General features: G+C 39.3%; 1 protein-coding gene across 3 annotated transcripts in view; it reads left to right on the top strand.

Moving 5' to 3' along the window:
- Positions 1-25,039, top strand: part of C1H1orf185 (chromosome 1 C1orf185 homolog) — a 62,200-nt gene extending 37,161 nt beyond the window's left edge. For all 3 annotated transcript variants that reach the window (XM_009208420.4, XM_003891871.5, XM_009208437.3), the window contains exons 4-5: positions 22,857-22,893; positions 24,593-25,039. In XM_009208420.4, the coding sequence (XP_009206684.1) occupies positions 22,857-22,893; positions 24,593-24,897 (342 nt within the window). In that variant the 3' untranslated portion in view covers positions 24,898-25,039. The remainder of the gene's footprint in view (positions 1-22,856; positions 22,894-24,592) is intronic.
- Positions 25,040-26,178: the final 1,139 nt, after the last annotated feature.

Here is a 26,178-nt window from a genome sequence, read left to right on the forward strand (position 1 = left end):
ACATCTATAATCCTAGCGCTTTGGGAGGCAGAGGCGGGCAGATCCCTTGAGCTCAGGAGTTCGAGACCAGCCTAACCAACATAGCAAGAGCCTGTCTCGAAAAAAAAAAACAAAAGTGTATTGGCCATTTTGGTTTCCTCTTATGTAAAATGTTTGTTATCTTTTATTATTAGATTATTTGCCTGTTTATTATGAAACTTTGAAAGAGTTATTTATTTGGGATATCTAATCCTCTTTCACTTACGTAAATTTAAACGTTTTCATCCATTTTTTTACTGCTCTTTGCACTTTTTTTTTTTTTTCTGAGACGGAGTTTCACTCTTTTCTCCCAGGCTGGAATGCAGTAGTGTGATCTTGGCTCACTGCAACCTCCACCTCCTGGGTTCATGCAATTCTTCTGCTTCAGCCTCCCAAGTATCTGGGATTACAGGCTCCCGCCACCACGCCCAGCTAATTTTTGTATTTTTAGTTGAGACAGAGTTTCACCATGTTGGCCAGGCTGGTCTGGAACTCCTGACCTCAGGTGATCCACCTGCCTTGGCATCCCAAAGTCCTGGGATTACTTACAGGTGTGAGCCACCAAGTCCAGTCAATTTTTCTTTCCTTTTCTTTTCTTTTTTTTTTTTTTTTGAGACGGATCTCACTCTGTTGCCCAGGTAACTGCACTCCAGCCTCCAGAGTTCACATGATTCTCCTGCCTCAGCTTCTGGAGTAGCTGGGATTATAGGTGCCCGCCACCATGCCCTGCTAATTTTTGTATTTTTAGTGGAGATGGGGTTTTGCCATGTTGGTCAGCCTGGTCTTGAACTCCTGACCTCAAGTGATCCGCCCACCTCGGCTTTCCAAAGTGCTGGAATTATAGGCATGAGCCTCTGTACCTGGCCTCTTTGCACTATTCTTAAGGTGTGTTTTTGTTGCAGGGCAGCCGCCTCAAAACTGGGGCTTAGCCTAGGAGGAAGCCAGGAAAGAATTCAAGGGCAAACTGGTGGTGTTGGACAGCAAACTTTTGTTGAACATTACTGCTCTTTGCAGAGCAGGGCTAATTCATAGGCAGCACATCCAGAGACAGCAACCTATGGGCTCTTATCAACTGTGATTATACTCAGTAAACCCACATTCAATTACATGCAAATTAAGGGATGGATCAATGCAAATGGAAGAATGGATTACTTAGAACTTTCTAGGAAAGGGGCACTAATATCTGAGTCATCGCCATGGAAAGTGGTGATAACTTCTGGGTCACTGCCATGGCACTGGTCGTAGTATCTTATGTTAATGAGCAATGAAGGCAGCTAGGGATGGCTTTTGTCACCATCTGCTGGTTCCTATGGGTTTCTTCACTTTATTCTGTCTGGACAAGATCCTGTTTTGGTCAGTAGTATTGTGACCAGAAAACAAGTCCTGCCAGTTTCCTAACCTCATCCCACCTCAGAGATTACTCTTCCTTAATCTTAAAGGGCCTGTGGAAGGGCAGAGGCCCATCTTCTGTAACTGCTTCTTGCTCGTTTTATGGGTATAGGCCCTGCCTAGCATTGGAGGAGTAAAAATCTCTGGATACCTTATCCAAGGGGCCCAACAGTAAGGTGTTTTTATTTTCCAGGTCAAAAGATGGGATGGGTTGGAAGCCTTGTGCCAGCATCATCTTTATGTGGAATCTAGAAAGTATAAACTTTACTAGGACGTTAAACAAGAAAAGAAATTAGAAGGAAGAGAAAAATTAATGCTCCTATGCCCACCCATGGCATCACATTATCTATTTATGCATTTGTGAAATAATAGTTTTCAGTCCTTTAGGGGGTTACAAACATCAGTCTGGTATCCTCCTCTTAGGCTTGTGAGGACTTATAAGAGACAGGCTTAATCCTGGACATATATCCAGGTAGTGATTCCCTTGAAGTTTAATAGCAGTAGGGTTTTTAGTTTTAAGTTTTTAGTAAGACTAAGTCTTCCAGGAGGAGGCAATACTTTATTTCTATATTCTTGAAGGGCCTTGTGAACCTATCCTAAGTTATAAAGGGGGCATAGTGCTGGATTATAGGAATGAGTCACCATGACTAGCTTATAATTAACTTTATAGAAGCCTTGTACATCTTATTTTGTTACCAATCTATGGGCATTCTGTCTGACATGCATAGAAGCCAATACTATGGCACCAGCTTTTGAGAAAAAAAAAAGCTTCATTGCAAGGTTGACTGGGCAAGGAGTTAGAAGGCAATGCTCAAATATGCCACACTAAGCTGGGGCTGGCAGCAGATCTGAAAGGCAGACAGTAACTATGAAGGAGATAGAAAAATGCAACAAGGCTTGATCTGATTGGGTCCCAAAGAGGAAGTGCCAGGTCCTCGGGTTTTAAATTTGTACTTCAGCAAAACAGGAGCTAGATGCAGTGGCTCATACTTGTAATCCCAGCACTTTGGGATGCTGAGGTGGGTGGATCGCTTGAGCTCAGGAGTTCAAGACCAGCCTGGACAACATAGCGAGACCTCAGCTCTAAAATCAAAAAACAAAAATAGGGCACCCCTTCACTTCTTAATTGGGCCCCTGTTCCTCAACTCAAGTTACTTAGATTCTGCACGTGGTAAACTTTCCATTCTAATCACCTCTGGGTCACATATCAGGCATGATTGGTTCATCTAGGTATGCTCAAGTGTGACTTGCAACCTGAGCCCACTGCAACTGAGAAACTCATTATTTTGTTACAATTGCTACTGACAAAGTTTAACCGGAGTTAACTGGTTCTATGATTACATTGTTAGTTTTTATTACTGGAATTTTTTTGAGACAAGGTCTTGCTCTGTTGCCTAGGCTGGAGTGCAGTGGCACAATCACAGGTCACTGTAATCTTGAACTCCTGGACTCAAAGGATCCTCCCACCTCAGCCTCCTGAGTAGCTGGAGCTATAGATATACACCACTATGTCCACTTTTAAAAAAAAAAATTGTAGAGATAGAGTCTTGCTGTGTTGCCCAGGCTAATCTCGAACTCCTGGGCTCAAGTGAGCCTCCTGCCTCAGTCTCCCAATGTGCTGATTACAGGTGTGAGCCACTGCACCCAACTCCTATTACTGAAATATTTATATACTTGTGCTTTTGTGAAATGATTTTAAGTAAACTTTTAATTTTAGAATAATCTATGATTTATAGAGAAGTCATAAAGATAATATAAAATTTTCCTATACCCTTCACCCAGTTTTCCTCCAGTGCTAAAATCTTAAGTTATCATAGTACATTTGTCAAAACTAAGAAACCAACACTGGTACATTATTATTAACTAAACTACAGATGTTATTTAGATTTCACCAGCTTCTACATGAGTGTACTTTTGCTATTTCAGGACCTAATCCAGGATCCTACATTGCCTTTGTCTCTTTAATTTCCTCTGCTCTGTGACTGTATCTCCATCTTTCTTGTTTTATCGGACCTTTACAGTTTTGAGGAGTGCTGGTCATGTTTGTAAAATGTCCCTTAATTGGGGTTTGTTTAATTTTTTTTCATTATTTATAACTTGGGTTATGGATTTTGTAGAAGAATGCCACTAAAGTGAAATTAATGTGATTTTAAAAATATTTTATTGATACAATTTTTAAAATATTTTGAGATTAATTACCTATAATAGAATGCAAAGAATTTAGATACTCCACTTAATGAACATTGACAACTGTGTATACATTCAACCAACACCTAAAACAAACTACAGAACATTTTTATCATCTAAGAAAATTCTCTCTTGTCTCCTTTCCAGTCAATTCCTCTACCCATCCCAGGTATCAGCTTTCTGATTTTTTGTCTGTTTTTTTTTGAGATGGAGTTTCTCTCTTGTCGCCCAGGCTGGAGTGCAGTGGCACCATCTCAGCTCACTGCAACTTCCGCCTCCTGGGTTCAAGCGATTCTCCTGCCTCAGCCTCCAGAGTAGCTAGGACTACAGACACATGTCACCAAACCCAGCTAATTTTGTATTTTTAATAGAGACGGGGTTTCACCATGTTGGCCAGGCTGGTCTCGACGACCTAACCTCAGGTGATCCACCCGCCTCGGCCTCCCAAAGTGCTGGGATTACAGGCATGAGCCACTGCACCCAGCAACTTTCTGATTTCTGACAATGCTTAATTTTTATCTGTTCCAAAATTACATATAAATTAAATTATATCTTTTCTGTCTGACTACTCTCACTTAATAAAAGTTTTGGGGTTCACCCATGTTATTGTGTGTGTTAGAACTTTGTTCTTTCTATTGATAAGTGGTAGTTCATTATAAGAACATTTTATGCATTCTCTTGTTGATGGATATTGGGTTGTTTTTAGTTTTTGACTACTATAAATAAGGCTACTCTAAACAACCACATACTTTTAGTGAACATATATTTTCATTTCTTTTATTATTATTATTATTTTGTATTGAGACAGAGCCTCGCTCTGTCGCCCAGGCTGGAGTGCATTGACCTGACCTCAGCTCACTGCAAGCTCCCGGGTTCACGCCATTTTCCTGCCTCAGCCTCCTCAGTAGCTGGGACTACAGGCACCCGCCACTGCGCCCGGCTAATTTTTTGTATTTTTAGTAGAGACAGGGTTTCACTGTGTTAGCCAGGATGGTCTCAATCTCCTGACCTCGTGATCTGCTTCCCTTGGCCTCTCAAAGTGATGGGATTACAGGCGTGAGCCATGGCGCCTGGGCCATTTTTCTTTCTTTCTTTCTTTTTTTATTTTTTGAGACAGAGTTTTACTCAGTCACCCAGGCTGGAATGTAGTTGCATGATCTCAGCTCACTGCAACCTCCACCTCCCGGGTTCAAGCGATTCTCCTGCCTCAGCCTCCCAAGTAGCTGGGACTACAGGTGCATGCCACCACGCCCAGCTAATTTTTTGTATTTTTAGTAAAGATCAGGTTTCACCATGTTGGCCAGAATGGACTAGAACTCTTGACCTCCAGTGATCTGCCCGCCTTGGCCTCCCGAAGTGCTGAAATTACAAGCGTGAGCCACCATACCCAGCCTATACTTTGATTTTTCATGGGAAAGTACCTGAACATGGAATTGTCAAGGCTTGGGGTGACATATATGTAACTTTATAAGAAACTGCTGAGCAGGTTTCCAAAGTGATTATAACTTATTTCACTCCTACCAGCAATAAGTGAGAGTTTCAGTTGTTCCATGTACTTGCCAACAAATGGTGTTGTCATTAGTGTTTTTAATTTTAGCTATTTTATTGGGTATAAAATGGCATTTAAATGCGCTTTTAGGCCAGGCACAGTGGCTCACTCCTGTAATCCCTGCACTTTGGGAGGCCGAGGTGGGCAGATCACCTGAGGTCAGGAATTCAAGATCAGCCTGGCTGGTATGGCAAACTCCCATCTCTACTGAAAACAAAACAAAACAAAACAAAATTATCTGAGTGTGGTGGTGCTTACCTGTAATCCCAGCTACTTGGGAGGCTGAGGCAGGAGAATTGCTTGAATTTGGGAGGCAGAGGTTGCAGCGAGCAGAGACTACGCCGATGCACTCCAGCCTGGGTGACAGAGCAAGACTTCGTCTCAAAAAATTAAATTAAAATAAAATAAAATCACTTTTAATTTATATTTCCCTGATGACTAAAGACGGTGAGCTTGTTGGCTAGCTGAATATATTTGTATATATGACCTGCTTGTTTCAGTCTTTTACCCACTTTTTAAATTGGAATGTTGATTTTGTTTTGTTTGCTTTTTTTTTTTTTTTTTGAGATAGAGTCTGGCTCTGTCACCCAGGCTTGAGTGCAGTGGCACGATCTTGGCTCACTGCAACAACTGCTTTCCCAGTTCAAGTGATTCTCTTGCCTCAGCCTCTCGAGTAGCTGGGATTACAGGAGCCTACCACCACACCTGGCTAATTTTTGCATTTTTAGTAGAGGCGGGGTTTCACCATGTTGGCCAGGCTGGTCTCAAACTCCTGACCTCAGTCGATCCGCCTGCCTCAGCCTCCCAAAGTGCTGGGATTATAGGTGTGAGCCACTGTGCCTGGCCACACAGCAAAATTTTTAAATTTTTTGTAAAGATGGGGTCTCAAACTCCTGGCCTCAAGCGATCCTCTTCAGCCTCCCAGAGCACTGGGATTGAGAGTGAGCCACTGCACCCAGTCCCTGGTACTCTTTATACTCACTCTCTTCCTCCCTTTCCCTAGCTCCTGGCAACCAGTAATCTGTTGCCCATCTCTATAATTTTATCATTTCCAGAATGTTATATAAATAGAGTCGTGTAGCATGTGGTCTTTTGACTTTTGGCTTTTCTTTTGAGATTGTGCAGTGGCACAATCATAGGTCACTGTAACCTTGAACTCATGGACTCAAGGGATCCTTCCACCTCAGCCTCCTGAGTAGCTAGGACTGCAAACATGTGCCACCATACCCCAAGAGACCCAGTTTAATACCTGTCTTATTCATTTCAGGCTGCTATAGCAAAAATAACATAGATTGGGTGGCTTAAACAACATTTAATTCCCTCAGTTTTGGAGGCTGAGAAGTCCAAGATCAAGAGCTGAAAGATCCGGTTCTGGTGAAGACCCTCTTCCTGGTTTGAAGATGGCCTTTTTCTTGCTGTGTCTCCATATGGCAGGGAGCAGGGAGAGTAAGAGCACACTTTCACATCTCTTCTTATAAAGGCACGAATTCCATTCATGAGAGTCCAAGTCCTCATGTCTTAATTACTTCCCAAAGGCTCCAACTCCTAATATCATCACACTGGGGGTTAAGATTTCAGTGTATGAATTTTGAGCTGACACATACATTCAGTTCGTAATAATATCCATATGATCTCTCCAAGTTGCTGCATCAATAGTTGGTTCTTTTTCATGACTGAGTAGTGTAACATTGTGTGTTATGCTAATGATTAAACCACAGAGTTTAATCATTTATGCATTGAGGGATATTTGAGATATTTCCAGTTTGGAGCTGGCAAATAAAGGTGCCACAAACATTCATGTACAGGTTTTTCTGTAGAGAGAAGTTTTCATTTCTCTAGAATAAATGCCCAGGAATGCAGTTTCTGGGTCGTATGGTGAGACCCAGAACCTGGCAGAGACACAAAACAAAAAGAAAACTTCAGGCCTATATCTTTGATGAACATTGATGCAAAAATCCTCAACAAAATACTGGCAAACCAAATCCAGAAGCACATGAGAAAGTTTATTTACCACAATTAAGTAGGCTTTATTCCTGGGATGCAAGGTTGGTTCACCCTATACAAATCAATAAATGTTATTCATCATATAAACAGAACTAAAGACAAAAACCACTATGTACTTAATTTTTTAAGAAACTGTCAGCCTTTATTCCAAAATAACTGTCCCATTTTACATTTCCAACAATAATGTATGAGAGATCCAGTTTCTTTTTTCCTTTTTTTTTAAAGAGACAAGGGCCTTGCTATGTTGCCCAGGCTAGACTCTTCACTCCTGGGCTCAAGTGATCCTCCCACTTCAGTCCCCTGAGTAGCTAACACTATAGACGTGTGCCACTACGCTCCAAGGAATGCAGTTTCTAAGCATCCTTGCCAGCATTTGATACTATCTATATTATTTTAGTCATTTAAAAATACGTGTTTTCATGTATGATATATGTGTCCAACTTCATTCACTTGCAATGGATATCTCATTGTCCCAACACCATTTGGAGAAAAGTCTTTTTTCCCCATTCCATTGTCTCAGCACACTTATCGAAAATCAGTTGACTGCAAGTGTGAGTGTTTATTTCCGGACTCTCAGTTCTATGTCATTGATTTATATGTCTCATACCAATATCATACTGTCTTGATTATTGTAGCTTTGTAGTAAATTTTAATATCAGGAAGTGTGAGCCTTCCAGTTTTGTTCTTTTTCAAGATTATTTTGACTATCATAGTTTTACATCTTACATTTCTATGTTTAGTCCATTTTTAGTTAATTTTTTTTTCTTTTTTGAAACGGAGTTTTACTCTTCTCGCCCAGGCTGGAGTGCAATGGTGCTATCTTGGCTCACTGTAACCTCCGCCTCCCAGGTTCAAGTGATTCTCCTGCCTCAGCCTCCTGAGTAGCTGGGATTATAGGCATGCACCACCATGCCTGGCTAATTTTGTATTTTTAGTAGAGATAGGGCTTTCTCCATGTTGGTCAGGCTGGTCTCAAACTCCTGACCTCAGGTGATCTGCCCACCTTGGCCTCCCAAAATGCTGGGATTACAGGTGTAAGCCACCAAGTCCAACCATTAATTGTTTTGAATAAGGTGTGAGGTTTAGGTCAAGGTTCATTTTTGGCAGTACCCATGTCTAATTGTTCCAGTATTATTTGTTGAAAAAGTAAACACATTGAATTGCTTTGCTTTGCATCTGTGAATTGCTTTTGCAATTCTTCTCTCATTTATGCCAGTTCCTCCTCCTCCTCCTTTCTCCATTTTAGTCAGTGGTAAGAGCTACTGTAGATGTCTTCTCTCTTATGAAGGGTTTGTCACTTTCTGGAGTTTAGCTTTTTGTTTTATTTTTAAAAGATGATTATTGGCCAGACTTGGTGGCTCACACCTGTAATCCTAGCACTGTGAGAAGCTGAGGCGGGAAGATCATTTGAGCGCAGGAGTCTGAGACCAGCCTAGACAACAAAGCAAGACATCATCTCTAGCAAAGAGAAAGAGTGAGAAAGAGAGAGAAAGGAAGGAAGAAAAAATTTTTTAAAAAGATAGTTAAGCTTATCCATATTGCTTGTGTCATTAGAGTAAGAGCAATGGTCTTTTACAACTTTCTACTTTTAAACCTAAAATAAACAATGATTGGCCATGGATTGCTGTCCTGTAGAAATAGTCATTTTCTGACTAGTTTATAGAAATGATCTCACTGCTGCCACACTACTAAATGCTTTGGTTGACACCACCCATTGGAGTGTAATGACCAGTGGTCCAAGAGCACCTCGGTTCCCCCAGCAAAGTGAATTCCCAACCTTGAGCCAGAGAGCAAAGTCGGGGCCCAGTACAAGTCCCTTAGAGTTAGAGCACACAGTCTAGGAATTGGGAGCTGAGGATTGGCCCCTTAAAATATTCCAGAAATGAAGCCAGTTAGTTGAATCTACCTTATACCACAATCAAACCCTCAAGGTCATCAAATAGGAGAAGGGGAAAAAGAAAACATCCACAGGTCAGCAACCTCAGAGATTGATGGTAGATAAACCCACAGTGCAAAAACCCTGATAATTCAAAAAGCCAGAGAGCCTTCTTTCCTCCAAATGACCATATCACCTCTTCAGCAAAGGTTCTGAACCAGGCTGAGATGGCTGAGATGACAGAAATAGAATTCAGAATATGAATAGTAATGAAGATTACTGAGCTACAGAAGTGCATTGAAACCCAGTGCAAGGAAGCTAAAAGTCATGATAAAATGATGCAGGAGCTGACAGACAAAATAGCCAATATAAAGAAGAACCTCACAAACCTGATAGAGCTGAAAAACACACTACATGAATTTCATAATGCAATCACAAGTATTAATAGCAGAATAGACTAAGCAGAGGAAAGAATCTCAGAGCTTGAAGATGGGCTTTCTGAAATTAGTCAACAAGAATAGAGAAAAAAGAATGAATAAAACTTCTGAGAAATATGGGATTATGTAAAGAGACCTAATTTATGATTCATTGGTATCCCCAAAAGAGATGGGGAGAATGGAACCAGTGTGGAAAATATATTTCAGGATATAATCCATCTCTTTCAGGGAAATACAGAGAACTCCAGTAAGATACTTCACAAGAATATTATCCCCGAGACACATAATCATTGAATTCTCCAAGGTCGAAATGAAAGAAAAATGTTAAAGGCAGCTAGAGAGAAAGGTCAGGCCACCTACAAAGGGAAGCCCATCAGACTAACTGCAGACCTCTCAAAAGAAACCCTACAAGTCAGAAGAGATTGGGAGCCAATATTCAGCATTCTCAAAGACAAGAAATTCCAACCCAGAATTTCATATCTGGCCAAATTAAGCTTCATGAGCAAAGGAGAAATAAGATCCTTTTCAGACAAGCAAATTCTGAGAGAATTTGTTACCACCATATCTGCCTTATAAACACTCCTGGAGGAAGCACCAAATATGGAAAGGAAAGACCCTTACCAGCTACTACAAAAACACTGAAGTATACAGACCAGTGACACTATAAAGCAACCACGTAAGCAAGTCTGCAAAATAACCAGTTAACATAGTGATGACAGGACAAATCCACACATATCAATATTAACCTTGAATGCAACTGGGTTACATGTCTTAATTAGAAGACACAGTAGCAAGCTGGAAAAAAAAAAAAAGAAGCAAGACCCATTGATATGCTGTCTTCAAGAGACCCGTCTCACATGCAACGATACACATAGGCTCAAAATAAAAGAATGATGAAAAATCTACCAAGCAAATGGAAAACAGAAAAAGCAGGGGTTGTAATCCTAGTTTCAGACAAAACAGACTTCAAACCAGCAAATGTTTAAAAAAGACAAAGAAAGGCATTACTTAATAGTAAAGGGTTCAATTTAACAAGAAGATCTAACTATTCTAAATATCTATGCACCCAACACAAGAGCATCCAGATTCATAAAGCAAGTTCTTAGACACACCTTCAAAGAGACTTAGACTCCCACGCAATAGTAGTGGGAGAGTTTTACACCCTACTAACAATATTTGACAGATCAATGAGACAGAAAATTAGCAAAGACATTCAGGACCTGAACTCAGCACTGAATCAAATGGACTTGATAGACATCTGCAGAACTCTTCACCCAAAAACAACAGAATATACATTGTTCTCATTGCCACATGGCACGTATTCTAAAATCAATTACATAATCAGAAGTAAAACACTCTGGCTGGGTACAGTCACTCATGCCTGTAATCCTAGCACTTTGGGAGGCCAAAGCAGACAGTTTGAGACCAGCCTGGCCAACATGGTGAAACCCTGTCTCGACTAAAAATACAAAAATTAGCCAGGCATGGTGGCATGTGCCTATAATCCCATCTACTCAGGAGGTTGAGGCAGAAGAATCACTTGAACCTGGGAGTCAGAGGTTGCAGTGAGCTGAGATGGCACCACTGCACTCCAGCCTGGATGACACAGCAAGACTCTGTTAAAAAAAAAAAAAAAAAAAAAAAAAGTAGAACACTCCTCAGCAAATGCAAAAGAACAGAAATCCTAACAATCTATCTCTCAGACCAAAACACAATCAAATTAGAAACAGACTAAGAAATTCACTCAAAACTATATAATTACATGGAAATTAAATAAACTGCTCCTGAATGTCTTTTGGGTAAACAATGAAATTAAGGCAGAAATCAAGAAGTTCTTTGAAACTAATGAGATCAAAGGTGCAACATACCAGAATCTCTGGGACATAGCTAAGGCAGTATTAAAAGGGAAACTTATAGCACTAAACGCCCACATCAGCAAGTTAGAAAAATATGAAGTTAACAACCTAACATCAAACTCAAAGAACTAGAGAACCAAGAGCAAACAAATCCCAAAGCTAGCAGAAGACAAGAAAGAACCAAAATCAGAGCTGAACTGAAAGAGAATGAGACACACACACACACACACACACACACACACACACACACAAAATTCAAAAGATCAATGAATCCAGGAGTTGGTTTTCTGAAAAAAATAATAAAATAGTCTGCTAGCTAGACTAGTAGAGAAAAAAAGAGATTGTTCAAATAAATACAACCATAAATGACAAGGGGGGTATTACCAGTGACCCATAGAAATACAAATAACCATCAGAGAATATTATGGACACCTCTATGCACATAACTAGAAAATCTAGAAGAAATGGATAAATTCCTGGATACATACACCTTCCTAAGACAACCAAGAAGAAATTTAATCACTGAACAGACCAATAATAAGTTGTGAGATTCAGTCAGTGATAAACAGGCTACCAACCAGAAAAAAAATCCAGGACCAGATGGATTCATAGCTGAATTCTCCCAGATGTGCAAAGAAGAGCTAGTACCATTCCTTTTAAAACTATTCCAAAAAATTAAGGAGGAGGGACTCCTCCCTAACTCATTCTATGGGGCCAGCATCATCTTGATGCCAAAACCTGGCAGAGACACAAAACAAAAAGAAAACTTCAGGCCTATATCTTTGATGAACACTGATGCAAAAATCCTCAACAAAATACTGGCAAACCAAATCCAGCAGCACATGAGAAAACTTATTCACTGTGATCAAGTGGGCTTTATTCCTGGGATGCAAGGTTGGGTCAACATAAATCAATAAATGTGATTCATCATATAAACAGAACTAAAGAAAAAAACCACATGATTGGACTGGGCACAGTGGCTGACACCTGTAATCTCAACACTTTGGGAGGCCAAGGAGGGCAGATAACCTGAGGTTGGAAGTTCAAGACCAGCCTGACCAACATGGAGAAACCCCATCTCTACTAAAAATACAAAATTAGCCAGGCATGGTGGCATATGCCTGTAATCCCAGCTACTCGGGAGGCTGAGGCAGGAGAATCACTTGAACCTGGGAGGCAGAGGTTGTGGTGAGCCGAGATCACACCATTGCACTCCAGCCTGGGCAACGAGAGTGAAACTCTGTCAAAAACAAAACAAAACAAAACAAAACAAAACATGATTATCTCAATAGATGCAGAAAAGCCTTTCAATAAAATTCAGCACAACTTCATGTTAAAAAGTCTTAATAAACTAGGTATTGAAGGAACATACCTCAAAATAATGAGACCCATCTATGACAAACCCATACCCAGCATCATACTGAATGGGCAGAAGCTGGAAGCATTCCCCTTGAAAACAGGCACAAGACAAGAATGCCCTCTCTCACCACTCCTACTCAACATATTACAGGAAGTCCTGGCTAGGGCAATCAGGCAAGAAAAAGAAATAAAGGGCATCCAAATAGGAAGAGAGGAAGTCAAACTATCCCTATTTGCAGATGACATGATCCACTATCTGGAAAATCCCATTGTCTCAGCCCAAAAGCTCCTTAAGCTGATAAACAACTTTGGCAAAGTCTCAGGATACAATATCAATGTGCAAAAATTACCAACATTCCTATACACCAACAACAGTCAAGTTGAGAACCAAATCAGGAATGCAATCCCATTCACAATTGCCACAAAACATATAAAATACCTATGAATACAGCTAATCAGAGAGGTGAAATAACTCTACAAGAAGAACTACAAAACACTGCTCAAAGAAATCAGAGATGACACAAGCAAATGGAAAAACCTTCCATGCTCATGGATAGGAAGAATCAATATTGTTTAAATGGCCATACTGCCCAAAACAATTTATAGATTCAATGCTATTCCTATTAAACTACCACTGACATTCTTCATAAAACTAGAAAAAAAACCATTTTATTTTATTATTTCTATTTTGATTTTGATTTTTTTTGAGATGGAGTCTTGCTCTGTCACCCAGGCTGGAGTGCAGTGGCGTGATCTGAGCTCACTGGAACAAAAAAGAGCCTGAGTAGCCAAGGAAATCCTAAGCAAAAAGAACAAAGCTGGAAGCATCACACTACTCCACTTCAAACTATACTGTAGAGTTACAGTAACCAAAACAGCATGGTACTGGTACAAAAACAGACACATAGACCAATGGAACAGGACACAGAACCCAGAACCCAGAAGTAAGGCCACACACCTACAATGATCTGATCTTTGACAAATCTGACAAAAACAAGCAATGGGGGAAGGATTCTCTATTCAACAAATGGTGCTGGGATAACTGGCTAGCCACATGCAGAAGACTGAAACTGGACCCCTTCCTTATACCATATACAAAAATTAACTCAAGATGGATTAAAGACTTAAATGTAAATAAAACCCAAATGTGTAAAAACCCTGGAAGACCACCTAGGCAATACCATTCTGGACATAGAAATGGGCAAAGATTTCATGATGAAGATGCCAATAGCAATTGCAACAAAAGCAAAAATTGACAAATGGTATCTAATTGAACCAAAGAGCTTATTCACAGCAAAGGAAATTATCAACAGAGTGAACAGACAACCTATAAATGGGAGAAAATGTTTGCAAACCATGCATCTGACAATGGTCTAATATCCAGCATCTATCCGGAACTTAAACAAATTTACAAGAAAAAAACAAGCAACCCCATTAAAAAGTGAGCAAATGACATGAACAGACACTTTTCAAAAGAAGACATACCTGTGGCCAAGAATCATTTGAAAAAAAGCTCAATATCACTGATTATTAGAGAAATGCAAATCAAAACCACAATGAGATACCATCTCACCAGTCAAAATGGCTATTACTAAAAAGTCAAGGCTAGACATGGTGGCTCATGCCTGTAATCCCAGCACTTTGGGAGGCTGAGGCAGGTGGATCACTTGAGGCCAGGAGTTAGAGACCAGCCTGGCCAACAAGACGAAACACCATCTCTACTAAAAAATACAAAACTTAGCTGGGTGTGGTGGTACACGCATGTAATTCCAGCTACTTGGGAGGCTGAGGCAGGATAATCACTTGAACCCAAGAGGCAGTGGTTGCAGTGAGCTGAGATCATGCCACTGCACTCCAGCCTGGGCGACAGAGACTCTGTCTCAAAAAAATAAAAAATAATAAAAAAATTTTAAAACATGCTGGTGATGCTACAGAGAAAAAGGAATTCTTACACACTGTTATGAGAGTGCAAATGAGTTCAATCATTGTGGAAGACAGTGTGGCAATTCCTCAATTCTTAAAAACAGAAATACCATTTGACCCCGCAATCCCATTACTGGCCATTACCCAAAGGAATATAAATTGTTTGATTATAAAGACACATGCATGTGTATGTTCACTGCAGCATTATTCACTATAGCAAAGACATGGAATCAACCTAAATGCCCATCAGTAGTAGACTGGATAAAGAAGATATGGTACATATACATTATGGAATAAAAAAGAATGAGATCATACCCATTGCAGGAACATGGATGGAACTGGAGGTCATTATCTTCAGCAAACTAATGCAGGAACAGAAAACCAAATACTGCATGTTCTCATTTATATGTGAGAGCCAAATGTTGAAAACACATGGACACATAGAGGGGAACAACACACACTGGGGCCTATAAGAAGGTGGAGGGTGGGAGAAGGGAGAGAATCAGGACGAAATAACTAATGGGTACTAGGCTTAATACCTGGGTGATGAAATAATCTGTACAACAAACCCCCCATGACACAGGTTTACCTGTGTAACAAACCTGCACATGTACCCCTGAACCTAAAAGTTAAAAAATATATATATTTAAATCAAAAAGAAATCTTATTTATATTTGTACATTACTTATTTTTATTTTAAAAATTGTAATAAAATACACATAACAAAATTTACTATTTTAACCATTTTGAAGTGTACAATTCAGTGGCATTAAGTGCATTCACGTTGTGCAACCATCATCACCATTCATCTTCAGAGTTTGTTTGTTTGTTTGTTTGAGACGGAGTCTCACTCTGTCACCTAGGCTGGAGTGCAGTGCTGCGATCTCGGCTCACTGCAAGCTCTGCCTCCCGGGTTCATGCCAGTCTCCTGCCTCAGCCTCCCGAGTAGCTGGGACTACAGGCGCCCGTCATCACGCCCGGCTAATTTTTTGTATTGTTGGTAGAGATGGGGTTTCACCATATTAGCTAGGATGCTTTCAATCTCCTGACTTCGCAATCCGCCTGCCTCCACCTCCCAAAGTGCTGGGATTACAGGCATGAGCTACCATGCCGGCCCAGAATTTTATTTTTTTAAGACAGAGTCTTGCTCTATCGCCCAGGCAGTGGTGCAATCTCGGCTCACTGCAACCTCCTCCTCCCAGGTTCAAACAAGTCTCCTGTCCCAGCCTCCCAAGCAGCTGGGATTACAGGTGTGCGCCCCCATGCCCAGCTAATTTTTGTATTTTTAGCAGAGATGGGGTTTCACCATGTTGGCCAGGCTGATCTCGAACTCCTGATCTCAAGTGGTCCGCCTGTCTCGGCCTCCCAAAGTGCTGGGATTACAGGCATGATCCACTGTGCTCAGGCCATGATGTCTTTTCTTTTACATGTGGATGATTTGATTTGATAATATTTTACTTACTTTTTTACATGTCTGTAAATGAATGAAATCAGCCTCAAATTTCCTTTCTTTCTTTTTTTTTTTTTTTTTTCCTTTTTTTCCCAGAGACAGAGACTCACTGTTGCCAACCAGGTTACCGTGGAATGGTATGATTATAGCTCACTATAACCTCGAACTCCTGGGCTCAAGAGATACTCCCACCTCAGCCTCCCGAATAGCTGGAATTGCAGGTGCTCACCACCACACCTGGCTAATTTTCGTATTTTTAGTAGAGACGGGCTTTCACCATGTTGGCTAAGCTGGTCTCAAACGCTTGGCCTCAAATAACCCTCCCACCTTGGCCTCCCCAAAGCACTAGAATTATAGACATGAGTTACTGCAGCTGGCCAAATCTTCTTTCCTATATTGTGCTGTCAGACCTTTGTAGCAAGGTTATGCTAGGCTCATAAAATGATTGGGGAGGGTTTCTTCTTTTTCTATACTCTGAATAGTTTGTAAAAGAGTAACTATTTGTTTTTGAATGTCTGTTAGGCTCAAATAGTCTTGGATTTAAACTGCCCTTGCAGGAAAATATTTAACTATTAAATCTATTATTTCACAGTGTTGTGTGACAAGGATAATTATTTGGGTGAAATACAATATAAATGGTGCCCCCTAGAGTTGCTATTGTTGTCTTAGATTTTCATTATTTTTTTAAAACTTGTACAAACCATTATCATCATTTTTGTATTTTTCTCAGTAACACTTCAGTAACACACAAACCCAAACTCTTAGTGTGTTATAACAACAAAGGTTTATTTCTCACATTACATATCATCTGTGGGTCAGCATTGGCTCTATTTGGCATGTTCTTTTCATTCTGGTATCCAAGCTGAAGGGATAGTCTCTATCCTAGAACATCCTTTCCTTGTGACAGAAGAGAGATGTGGAACCACAGTGTTGGCCCTTAAAGCTTCTATCTAGTCACTTCTGCTCATATTTTATTGGCCAAAGTAAATTCTTAGTCAAGCTTGATGTCAGTGATACAAAAAAAGTATAATTAGCTCACTGAGAATGGCAAATAATTAGCAGCAGTAACGCGCTCTTCTACATACAGGTACCATACAGTCAATGTTTACTTAGATTTACCAACAACTTGATCACTTTCATTGTCTTTCATGCCTTCAACATCAAAACTGTTATTCTGGGATGACTTTTCTTTTTGTGCAACTTACATCCTTCAGAATTTATTTTAGCAGGTATCTTTTGTTTCCAAACTCACTTGGTTTTGGTCATCTGAAAATGACCTTTTTTATTCTCCTTCTTTCAATGGATTCTAGGTTGACACTCCTTTTCTTTTAGTAGAGGGAAAATATGCCTTCTGGCTTTCATCGTTGCCACTGAAATAATACTAGCAGTCTAATTATAGTTCATTTTTGTTCAGTTTTTCTAATGTGTATCTTAGATTTAGATTGCTTTATTTATGTTTAATGTTGGTTGTGATTTGTTTGGCTCTTTGCATCTGTGGATTTTTGCCTTTTTCAATTGTGTGGAACTGGTATCATTTATTCTCCACATGGTTGGTATAATTCACTAGTCATCTAGAGTGTCCTTTATGGAACAGTTTTTAGCCATGAATGCAAATTCTTTGGTAGACCTAGGGCTATTCATGTTACTATCTCTCCTTGAATGAGTTTTGGTAATTTGTGCCTTTCAAGGGATTTTCCACTTCATCTAAGTTGTCTAATTATTGGCATAAAGTTGTTCATGATATTCCTTTATTACTTATTTAATGTATCTGGTACCTGTAGTGATATTCTCTTGCTCACTTCTGATATTTATTTGTGTTTTCTCCCTTTTTCCCCCCTAATTGTTCTGGCTAGAGTTTGATCAATTTTATTAATATTTTCAAAGAACTATATACTTGTTTTATTGATTTTCTTTGTTGTTTTCTGTTTTATTGATTTCTGCTCTAGTTGCATTATTTCTGAGCTCAGACTTTTGATAGGTTAGCCCCATCCAATTCAAAGGAATCAGTGATCAGACTCACCCAAAGTAAATTATTGTATCTCAGTAAGGAGAAATGGAGAAGAGAACACAAATATTTAAAGGAAATAAATTTTCCTCTAGAAAACTAGAGAAATGGGAAGAACTCTACTGAAGTTTTGCTATGTTCAACAGACGTGTACAGTGATATTAAGAAGAGATAAGGCCAGGGATGGTGGCTCATGTCTATAACCCTCGTACTTTGGGAGGCCAAAACAGCAGGATCACTTAAGCCCAAGAGTTAAAGACTAGCCTTGGCAACACAGACAGACTCCATCTCTACACCTCCAAAAAAAATTAGCTGAGTGTGGAGGCACATGCCTATGGTTCTAGCCACTTGGGAGGCTGAGGTGGGAGGATCAGCTTAAGCATAGGAGGTTGAGGCTGCCATGAGCCCGTGATTGCACCACTGCATTCCAGCCTGGACGAGACAGTGAAACCCCATCTTAAAAAAAAAAAAAATCAAGTACTTGTAATTAGCCCTGAAGTACTCCAAACTTTAGAGGTTGAGCACTAGTCAGTGTGGTAGAAAGAGAACCAAGAGGTGTCCCAAAAGCCTAGTGAAGAAGGTGTTTAAGAGGTGGGAGTTATGAACTGTGTCAAATGGGTGTATGTGTGTGTATCTTTATTTTTTCTGAACCACTTGAAAGTAGAATGCATATTCTTTTCCTTCACTCCTTAATACTTCAGTGTACATACTAAGAATGAAGACACTGTCTCATATTATTATAGCTTAGTTTTCAAATTAGGGAAATTTAATATTGATTCAAATACTCTCATATATATATATAATTTTTTTTTCTTTTGAAACGGAGTATCTCTCTGTTGCCCAGGCTGGAGTGCAGTGGCGCAATCTAGGCTCACTGCAACCTCCGCCTCCCGGGTTCAAGCGATTCTCCTGCCTCAGCCTCTGAAGTAGCTGTGATTACAGGCATGTGCCACCACGCCCAGCTAATTTTTGTATTTTTAGTAGAGACAGGGTTTCACCATGTTGGCCAGTCTGGTCTCGAACTCCAGACCTCAAGTGATCTGCCTGCTTCAGCCTCCCAAAGTGCAAGTGCGGGATTACAGGTGTGAGCCACTGCGCCCAGCCCAAATACGCTCTTATATTTTTGTAGCTTAGTTTTCAAATTGGGGAAATTTAATATTGATTCAATGTTTTCATAAAATCTAAAATCCATATTCCATTTTTGTCTGTTATCCCAATCATGTCCTTTACAGAATTGTTTCCCTTTAGTACAGGATCCAGCCCAGAATCACATTTGCATTTAGTTGTCATGTCTCTTCAGTCTTCCTTATTTAGGGACAATTCCTCAGCCTTTCTTTGTCTTTCATGATATTGGCATTTTTGAACAATCCACAACAGTTATTTTATACATAATAGGTGGCTCCTCAATTTGGCTTTTCCTTGTGATCAGATTTAGTTTATCACATCTGAAGGCATACAGTGTTTATCTGTGGATTTTTGCCTTTTTCAATTGTCTATAGAATTGGTATAAATTATTCATCAAATGGTTGGTATAATTCACTAGTGAAGTCATCTAGAGTTTCCACTGTGGAACAGTTTTTAGCTATGAATTCAATTTCTTTGGTAGATGTAGGGCTATTCATGTTACTGTCTCTCCTTGAATGAGTTTTGGTAATTTGTGCCTTTCAAGGGATTTTCCACACCATCTAAGTTGTCTAATTTATTGGTATAAAGTTGTTCATAATATGCCCTTATTATTTATTTAATGTACCTGGTAGCTATAGTGATATTCTCTGGTTCACTCCTGCTATTATTTTTTGTTTTTTTATTTTTGTTTTTAGGCAGAGTCACTCTGCGGCCCAGGCTAGAGTGGCATGGTACAATCTTGGCTCACTGCAACCTCCACCTCCCAGATTCTCACGCCTCAGCCTCCCAAGTAGCTGGGATTACAGGTGTGCACCATCATGCCTGGCTAATTTTTGTATTTTTAGTAGAGATGGGGCTTCACCGTGTTGGCCAGGCTGGTCTCAAAACTCCTGGCCTCAGGTAATCCACCTGCCTCAGCCTCCCAAAGTACTAGGATTACAGGTGTGAGCCACCGTGCCAGCCTCACTCCTGAGTATTATTAATTAGAGATTATAGATTGATCGCACAATCAAGATGTTTGTTTTTTGTTTTTGCCACACTGTATTATTCCTATTTTTTACCTTTGCGATAAATAAATGACCTGTGTGAAGACACTTTGAAACCACACAGATATCCTTCTCTTTGTCAAACTTTACTCTCTAGCTATAAAAATTATTTGTGCCTGAGTAAATCTTAACTAAACTGTAGCAAAATGGTGATTTTCCAGCTCTGCCATTCCCATCCACAATTGTCATTTAGCATTCTGTGAATGTAAGGAAGCAGCTGTCCCTTCTCTGTTGTTTTATTACCACTATGGATTTGTGGATTTCTATTTCATTCAGTAGATTATAATCCATCACTACTATTATTTAGATGCCCAAATTTTCCCAAATCTAGTTAGTAGGTACGGCTTCAAGATTGTTCTTCTGTCTTTTTGATACATTCCCACCATTTTCTGAATTTTTTCATAACTACTGATATATAGCATCATTTTTAACAGTTGAAAGAATATACATTGTATTAATATCTATGTATCATAATGCATTTAGCTATTTCCTTACTGTTGGGATTTTTTAATAATTAATTAATTAATTAATTATTTTGAGACAAGGCCCTACTTTGTCACCCAGGCTGGAATGTAGTGGCACGATCATGGCTCACTGCAGGCATGACTTTCTGGGCTCAAGAGATCCTTGCGCCTCAACCCCCAGAGTAGCTGGCTCTACAGGCACGCACCATCATGCCCGGCTAATTTTTGTATTTTTGTAGAGATGGGGTTTTATTATGTTGCCCAGGCTGGTCTCTAACTCCTGGGCTCAAGGGATCCACCCATCATGGCCTCCCAAAGTGCTAGGATTACAGGCGTGAGCCACTGCACCCAGCCATATGCTTGGGATTTGAAATTGCAGGTTTTAAAAAACAGTGTTGGGTGAATATTCTGGTAGCTGAATGTTTATACAAAACCTAAATTATTTACTTGGCATAATAAATTTCTAGAAGTGGGTTTATTAAGTTTCACTAGAAAAAATTCTACCTGTGTACATGTAGCAGTATATAAGAATGCCCATTTGTCATTCCCTTATTTTGGGTAGAATTTTAATCAGTCTAGGGCCCTAGTCTTTGGTTCCCAGATCAGCAATATCAACATTACCTAGGTGAGCCTATTGGAAGTGCAGACTCTTACACCCCAACCCAGACCTACCGAGTCAGAATCTGCATTTTAACAAGCTCCCAGGGTAATCTGTCAGCACATCAAACTCTGAGAAGGAATATTCTAAAGTAATTTATACAGGAGTCACAGAATGAATTGGTCTTAAATCTAGACAAGGTAAGGTCAGGAAGCCCATACTGGCATTTGTTAATAAAAGGTGAAAGTGACAAAGAATTAAAGTTGGCTTTGTAAAAAGTGCTGGTTGGGTGCAGCGGCTCATGCCTGTAATTCCCAGCACTTTGGGAGGCTACGGTGGGAGAATCACTTGAGCTAGGAGTTTGAGACCAGCCTGGGCAACAAAGTGAGACCCCACCTGTACAAAAAATTTAAAAAATTAACCAGACATGGTGGGCATGCACCTGTTGTTCCAGCTACTCAGGAGGCTGAGGCAGGAAGATCACTTGGGCCCAGGAACTTGAGGCTGCAGTGAGCTGTGATCATGCCACTGCACCCCAGCCTGGGTGACAGAATGAGACCCTGTCTCAAAAAAAAAAAAAAAGAGGTTTATTCTAATAAAATGAATATAAGTATCCCAAATAAGCTTTTTTGGGAGACAGGCAAATGCAGATCAGCACAGAGCACTGACACATTTTCTCCCACAACATAAGACATGAAGTGTCTCCAGCTTCATCTTCACTCACTCCATCCCAGACGCTCTATGCTTTAGCCTATTGTTTATCTAGTGATCTAAGAAAAACCTGAATTAGAATCACTTGCAGAATGTGTTACAATGCATATTCCCAACCCCATTTCTAGAGAATCTGTTTCAGAAGAGTCTGATATTATAATCAAGAATCAGAATTTTAATATGCACATCAGGTAATTCTAATGCCCTAAAGTTTGAGAACTACTACACCACTACAATTCCCAGAACATATCTGGAATATATTGTTTAAACAATGTTTTATTTGTGATAAAAAAAATATTCCCAAGCCAGGCATGGTGGCGCGCACCTGTAGTCCAGCTACTCAGGAGGCTGTGACAGGAAGATCGCTTGAGCCCAGGAGTTCGAGGCTGCAGTGAGCTATGATCATGCCACTGCACTCCAGACTGGGTGACAGAGCAAGTCTCTGTCTCTAAAAAAATAAAAATAATATTCCTATTTCTATAAAGATCTTCAACCAGAATTCACTTTTTTGTTATTATTGCTGTTAGTTCATTAAACAAGTCTAGGGATTCTAATTATTTTTTAGCCTCCTCTAGTTCTGACCAAGTTGCTGAGGATGGAGAGAACGAATCCTATTTGAACTGTTATTCCTTATCCTGAAGACCGCCTCTTTGGACCAATCCAAATTCATTTCAGATGATACTTCAACTTTTTCTTTTCTCTCAATATATTTTGGGGAAAGAAATTCTTAGTGTGGAAAGAAACATTTTCCGTTAAAAAATTATAATGTCAAAATGTGTTACTCTTATATAAAATATATGAAAGAAGTTATATAAAAACTACTCTGATTTTAAAATACAAATAACTTTTTTTAATGTAGGAGGAGCAAAGAAAAAAGGAAGCAGCACATATAAAAGGTATTTTTTCTCAATAATTTATTAGAAGAAATCTTAATGAACTTTAGCAATTCACATCTTGAAGAATCAAGAGGTTATCCTAAACGTCATTTAAGTATCTTAATGGTATGAAATGTAAGGGAAGCATTATTATTATGTAAAAGGGCATAACTTTTTTAGAAAAAATGAAACTTGCAGTATCATATCTTAAACTAAAATGTGAGGTTTTAATTTTTATCTCTTATTTGTACCCAAAGTTACCATAGTCAATGTCTATCAGTAATGCTTGAGGATAAAAAGATATTGCATATCACATCTTAGTACCTCAAAACATTACCTCCTACATAAGTTTAGAGATGCTGAATATAAAAGATAACAAGATATTTTACAGAGCTTTAAAAATGTAGAAAATACAAAAGTTAATATGTTTAGACCAGGCGTGGTGGCTCATGCCTGTAATCCCGGCACTTTGGGAGGCCGAGGTGGGCAGATCACTTAAGGCCAGGAGTTCAAGACCAGCCTGGCCAATACGGTGAAACTCTGCCTCTACTAAAAGTACAAAAATTAGCTGGGTGTGGTGGTGCAGGCCTGTAATCCCAGCTACTTGGGAGGCTGGGTCAGGAGAATCGCTTGAACCTGGGAGGCGGAGGTTGCAGTGAGTCAAGACTATGCCAATGCACTCCAGCCTGGGTGACAGAGCAAGACTCTGTCTCAAAGAAAAAAAAAAAGATATGTTTGCAAGAATGGCCTTATACAGAAGTTTTTTAAAAAGAAAAGTTAATATGTGAAGTGTTATAAAAGGTATTATAGAATATTTTATAGATATTGTATTTTCTAAAACAGCATGTCTTAATGGCAAATGTGCAGCCTAAATATTATAATGGGAAAAGCATGAGACAAAGAATGAGAATCTAGGCTAAAATCTATTTTGTATCTGATCTGTAATGGGTCACTTATCTAAGTCTGTTTATTATTTTCATGAAGTGGTGCTAACAGTAACTACCTTGAAGAATTATTAAGAGTATAAATAAGACATAGAAGTATATCAAAATGCTTTGTAAATTGAAAGTCTCTACAGGAAGGTTTGTTACTATTATTGGTATAAAGCCAATTCATACACCCTTCCCAATGCAGACCAAGTATTTTCTAATACATGCCTAAGGAGGCATGTACTTTTCTTTTTTGATGTTGAGTTGTCCTTATTTTAAAATGAAACAAATTAGTTATAAAATCCTTTGCTCCAAGTAGAAACCATGTATCTTACCAATGGTTTTTGCTTGGTTTTGAGTTTTAAAGATTACTGTAGTAGTTATTTCTAATATCATAAATAATTATTTCTTTCTCAGAAAGTTGAATTTGTAATGCAATATTTACACAGATTGAGTAAGCAAGAAATGATAGTTTATTAATTATACCAGTATTGTTAAAATTTATTTTTAAAACAAGGCAATCAGTCTTTTCTGATTTTAAGGAACATTTTGAAACATTTCTAGCCTAATTAGTCTTTTTCTGTTTAAGCAGGTTGATTTCATTTAGAATAGTCTTTTCTATTCTTGATTATCATGAAAATATTGCTAATTCCTAATTACATATAACACTGTGTGGATGATGATAGCAACTATTTCTTTATAGCATTATCCTGCCCATTCTGACATTGTCCTTATAATTAAGAGTTGGCTCATGAATATATAATATTCATAGTAAATCTATGTTTTTACAGCAATTAAAGACCATTCTAAAGATGAATCCCGCCTTGCAACAAAAAGTGTCATTTGTGATCCCTCAGAGACCAGCTCCGCAACAAATCGCAGCAATGTTACATTAAGCTTATCAACATTGCCATCTGAGTCTTATTACAGCCGAAGTGTAGAAGCAGCTGATGACTGGTTTTCTGATGATTCTCTAGTGAAAAGGAACTCTCCAATGCCTTCTCTCGGGGAACCTCTAATGGAAAAAGTATTTGCATACTTGTCAACCATTTCATTAGAAGAGGGTGCTGAAAATGTACTGAATGACACTTTATGATCATCAAAAAGATGACCACATTAAGGGAAAATGTTCATGAAGAAACACAGAGGTTGAAATACAAAACTTTCCACATAATACGGAATGACATTTTTCTTTTGAAACCTTGTATACACTGAAATCGGGTAAAGTTGAAACTGAATTATCAGCTTCTGAGTCTCTTAACATGTCCATACTAATATTACTTTTTTTCTTCTTTACAATAGAGTGGCTCTACTTCCCTTACTGGTTCTTATTTCTAGAAACAAAATAAGGAAGAACTAGAGTGATGTCATGAACATTAAGCTTAACTCTCATCCAAAGACGTATTAAGTAAAATGAGTGTATGTCAACAAATAGGAGAAAAATATTTAAAATTTTTCAGCACAAAAATAATATATATTTTTTTCTTTGAGACTGAGTCTCGCTCTATTGCCCAGGCTAGAGTGCAGTGGCGTGATCTGCAACCTCTGCTTCCAGGGTTCAAGCAATTCTCCTGCTTCAGCCTCCTGAGTAGCTGGGATTACAGGCGCCTACCACGACACCCAGCTGATTTTTGTATTTTTAGTAGAGATGAGGTTTCACCATGTTGGCCAGGCTAGTCTAGAACTCCTGACCTCAAGTGATTCACCTGCCTCGGCCTCCCAAAGTGCTGGGATTACAGGCATGAGCCACCACGCCTGGCCAGAAAAAATATATATTTTTGAATAAAATATCCACAGCACTTCCTTATACTTTTGATGTTTTCAGTTTTATTTCGATGTGGGTAGGGCTGGGTGGAATATATTAGTTTTTCTGAATTTAAAACACATAAATTACTTATAATTCAAATATTACCATGTTATGCTTTTAGTAAGCAGTATAATTTTGCTCCTGTAAGATAGCTTGAAATACTGAATCCAGAAAATAGACCAGGCACAGTGGCTCATGCCTGTAGTCCCAGCAGTTTAGGAGGCTGAGGTGGGCAGATTGCTTGAGCCCAGGACTTTGAGACCAGACTGGACAACATAGTGAGACCCTGTCTCTTCAGAAAATGCAAAAATTAGCCTGGTGTGGTTGCACATGCCTGTAGTCCCAGCTACTTGGGAGGCTAAGGTGGGAGGACCATTTGACCCCTTGAAGGTTGAGGCTGCAATGAGTGGAGAATATGCCACTGCACTCCAGCAGCCTGGGCAACAAAGTAAGACACTGCCTCAAAAAAAAAAAAAAAAAAGAATTCAGAAAATAATTTTCTTTTTCCTTTCCTATCTCTATTTCTCAGAATGTTCCTCACCCTCACCCTGCTATGATAAAAATGCTTAC

Source organism: Papio anubis, chromosome 1, assembly GCF_008728515.1.
Source record: "Papio anubis isolate 15944 chromosome 1, Panubis1.0, whole genome shotgun sequence".
Lineage (NCBI taxonomy): Eukaryota > Metazoa > Chordata > Mammalia > Primates > Cercopithecidae > Papio > Papio anubis.